This window comes from Rhagoletis zephyria, unplaced genomic scaffold (assembly GCF_001687245.7).
Source record: "Rhagoletis zephyria isolate East Lansing unplaced genomic scaffold, Rhagoletis_zephyria_1.1 Rzeph_scaffold_00174, whole genome shotgun sequence".
In the NCBI taxonomy this organism is placed as follows: Eukaryota; Metazoa; Arthropoda; class Insecta; order Diptera; family Tephritidae; genus Rhagoletis; species Rhagoletis zephyria.
In genome coordinates, this window is record NW_016157258.1 from 9,593 (window position 1) to 12,623 (window position 3,031).

Here is a 3,031-nt window from a genome sequence, read left to right on the forward strand (position 1 = left end):
ACTTTTGACGTCAGTGTAAGTACTTTTAAACTTAATAGCTTTTTTTCAAATCTTAGTACTTTGTCAGTTTAATTTTAACAACGTTAGCACGCGTACAACTTTTTAACACTTGTATACAAGTAAATATGTTAATTAGGGTGCATCACTCTCCATACAAAAAAAGTCGGTACTATTTTCCCACCGGAAATATACATTTTTTTTTTTATTTTAAGACTTCCGCTTAAATATTTCGGAAAATTTTTAAAATTTTCGTGAGCTTGGCCTTTTTGAAAATACCTCCAAAAATCAATTTTTTTTTTTTATGAAATTCCGTTTTTTTCTGAATTTTTTTCACCTTTGATGATAGCAGAGTTCAAGCTTAAAGGGTCTGCACAAAATGCTATAAAGTTTTATCAACGGAATCAAAATAATGAGATTTTTGGAGGTATTTTCAGATCGGTCTAGCTCACGTAAATCCTAATATTTTGCCGAAATACTTTGTCGGAAGTCTTAAAATATAATCAATTTTATAATTCCGGCGGAAAAAACGCAGTTTGATTTGGTGTTGCACCCTAATGTATTGCGCACACATACGTTAGTACGTTGCTTGATACCGCAACGAGCAACTCTCTTCCTCCGTTCTGTACAATTTACGCCCAGGCTTCAAGCGCCCAATTTCCTCCGCTTCCAATCGCAATTGCAGTAACTTTTGACGTACAACATAGGGCGTAAGCGAAGTACTCTGCAGCCTTTTCGCCCTCTCTGGCGCTTGCGCGCCTACACTCTCCTTCACAACGGTCTTCGGCACCGCTTTGCTGCTATCGCTTTTTTTCAAGCGCCCATCCTCGCTACGTGCCACATTTTCGCGCTCCAACAAAGCGCACCACAAATTTCGCGTATGCTGCTCATCCGCTTTGCGCGCCAACTCCTTTCGCTGTGAAGGCAACTGCAAATCCAACTGTCGATGCACACTAAAACACTCATCAGCATTTTGTAAGCGAAATTTTTGTAGAGCGCGTAAGCGTTCTGCATCCAACGATGCGTCAGCCGCGCAATTGTCATGACAATCACTACTTGCACCATTGCTAGCTATAGTCAGCGTAGAAAAGTTGTCACTTCGTGCTGCTATCAACTTCATTAGCTGTTTTGCGCTTTCATAGTATCGTCGCCGCTCAGTATATTCGTGTTGCAGCGCGCCTCCCAAATCACCGCCGCGGTTGTCGCTTTCACTTTTTGCCGCCACACTCAGCGCACGAAAATTATCGCCAAGTGCTGCCATAGTTACGGGTGTCGCTTTTAGTATTGTTGTTGGTGAAGCCGACAATGACGACGTCAACGACGTTGTTGGTGTGGGTGTTATCGCATTCGAGCTATGCGTTCTAGCTGACGTGGCGCAGGGCGTGGAAAAGGTGACCGTAGTCGCGGCAGAGTTGCGGCGGCTGAAGTTGGTGGCGGCAACGGCACGTGATTGCGAGTGTCCGAGGCCGCGACGATTTTTATCCGTTTCGATTGAGCCCGCTGATTTGCGTTTAATTTTAACAAAATCTGTCTTCGATTTGCTCCCCATCGCTGTTCTTTTATTAAAATTTTGTTTATCTTGTTTACTCTTTGTTGCGACACTGAAAACACTTCCGCTGCCCGTTGCTTTACGCTTGAAGCAATTCACATGGCTATTGCAGCAGGTCGATGCCACACTGTTGCAATAACACTTGCTAGCGTTTTGCACTCTTTTAAGGGACATTTTTTTATTGTAGCGAAAAACTATTAAATTCCAAATCAATTTTTTTATAATAATACGAATAATTTAGATGTCTGCCGCTCGCTTTAAACCCCAAAGTTCTAATACAAACCGGTTTCACTGTCCGTTGTTATGTTTATTTCTCACACTCGTCGCTGTTATGCTTGGGCTTGTTTTTGTTTACATTTGTATGTATGTATGTACGTCCCGCCGCTATGGCTGGCATGGTTGCCATAGTGTATTTGATTTTGCCAACGCAGTTCCACATGTCCACCCATAGGTGGCGCTGTGCGCACCCATTTTCTATTCGTTTCTTTACTAAAGTATCAAAATACTTACAGTGGCTCCAATAAATGACCACGCGTTGATTTTCTTCAAATGTTCGTAATGTTTTTCGCGCTAAATTTTTTTATTATATTTATATAAAAATATCGTCTAAGCTTTAACCAATACCGTGTGAATCACAGTTTCAAACTTAATACAAAATTTAGCAAAAATTCAACAAATTTTCTTCAAAATTTCAATTACACAATTTTGGTTAAAGCTTAGACGATGTTTTTAATGAAAAATAACAAAAAAATTTTGCTGAAAAAATATTACGAATATTTAAAAAAAAAACCAACACGTGGTCAGTTGTTTGAGTCACTGTATGTATTACTTTTTGTTAATAATGAAGTATCAGAAACTAGGAAAATAGCGCGTGAGTACCAAGTACTAATGAAATTTTATGTATAAACAACTGTGCACGGCTTGGCAGCCCAATAAACATTTTTGTTAAATCTTAATTTGAGTCGCATTTCAGCATCAATCGTTTTCTCAAATCTCAAATGGTAATTCTCAAATGCGTCTCAAATAACCGTTGATATTTAGCGATCTCAAGATAAAATGCGCTGTTTGATATGAAATTTTCTTTTATTTTCAAATTGAGAAATATTGAATTCTCAACTTTTTCTCAAACTTGAGTGGAGCGGAACGAAATGGAGAAACTTTTGTAAGAAAATATAAAGTACCTCTAAATCAGCAAGCCTTAAAACGATACTTACGAAAAAAATACTATTTGCGGTATGAAAACTCTAGACCCATAAGCGTTATGATTGAACCCATTGAAGAGAGGGGGGTAACACAAGTACAAGATAACTAATAGTATACATAGAGGACCTGGTTACAAGGTCAACACTTGATTCTGCCATTAAATCATTTTCCCGATATAAATCAGCTAGACCCGGTAGCTTTTTCCCGGCCATGGTTCAGAAATTAGATCCAATCTTGTCCTCATATCATCTCCCACATATCTCCCTTCTTTTGGTCTTTCCT

The 3,031-nt window shown here is 39.1% G+C and overlaps 1 protein-coding gene across 1 annotated transcript; it reads right to left on the reverse strand.

The window, feature by feature from the left end:
• Positions 1–254: 254 nt before the first annotated feature.
• LOC108356574 (uncharacterized) lies at positions 255–1,860 on the reverse strand. Its single transcript, XM_017607678.1, has one exon. The coding sequence runs from the start codon at positions 1,718–1,720 to the stop codon at positions 575–577; it is 1,146 nt and encodes a 381-aa protein (XP_017463167.1). The 5' UTR covers positions 1,721–1,860; the 3' UTR covers positions 255–574.
• Between the last annotated feature and the right edge of the window lie 1,171 nt (positions 1,861–3,031).

Bases quoted from the DNA above. Each gene is read 5' to 3' on its own strand.
- LOC108356574 (XM_017607678.1), bottom strand. From the start codon at position 1,720: ATGTCCCTTAAAAGAGTGCAAAACGCTAGCAAGTGTTATTGCAACAGT.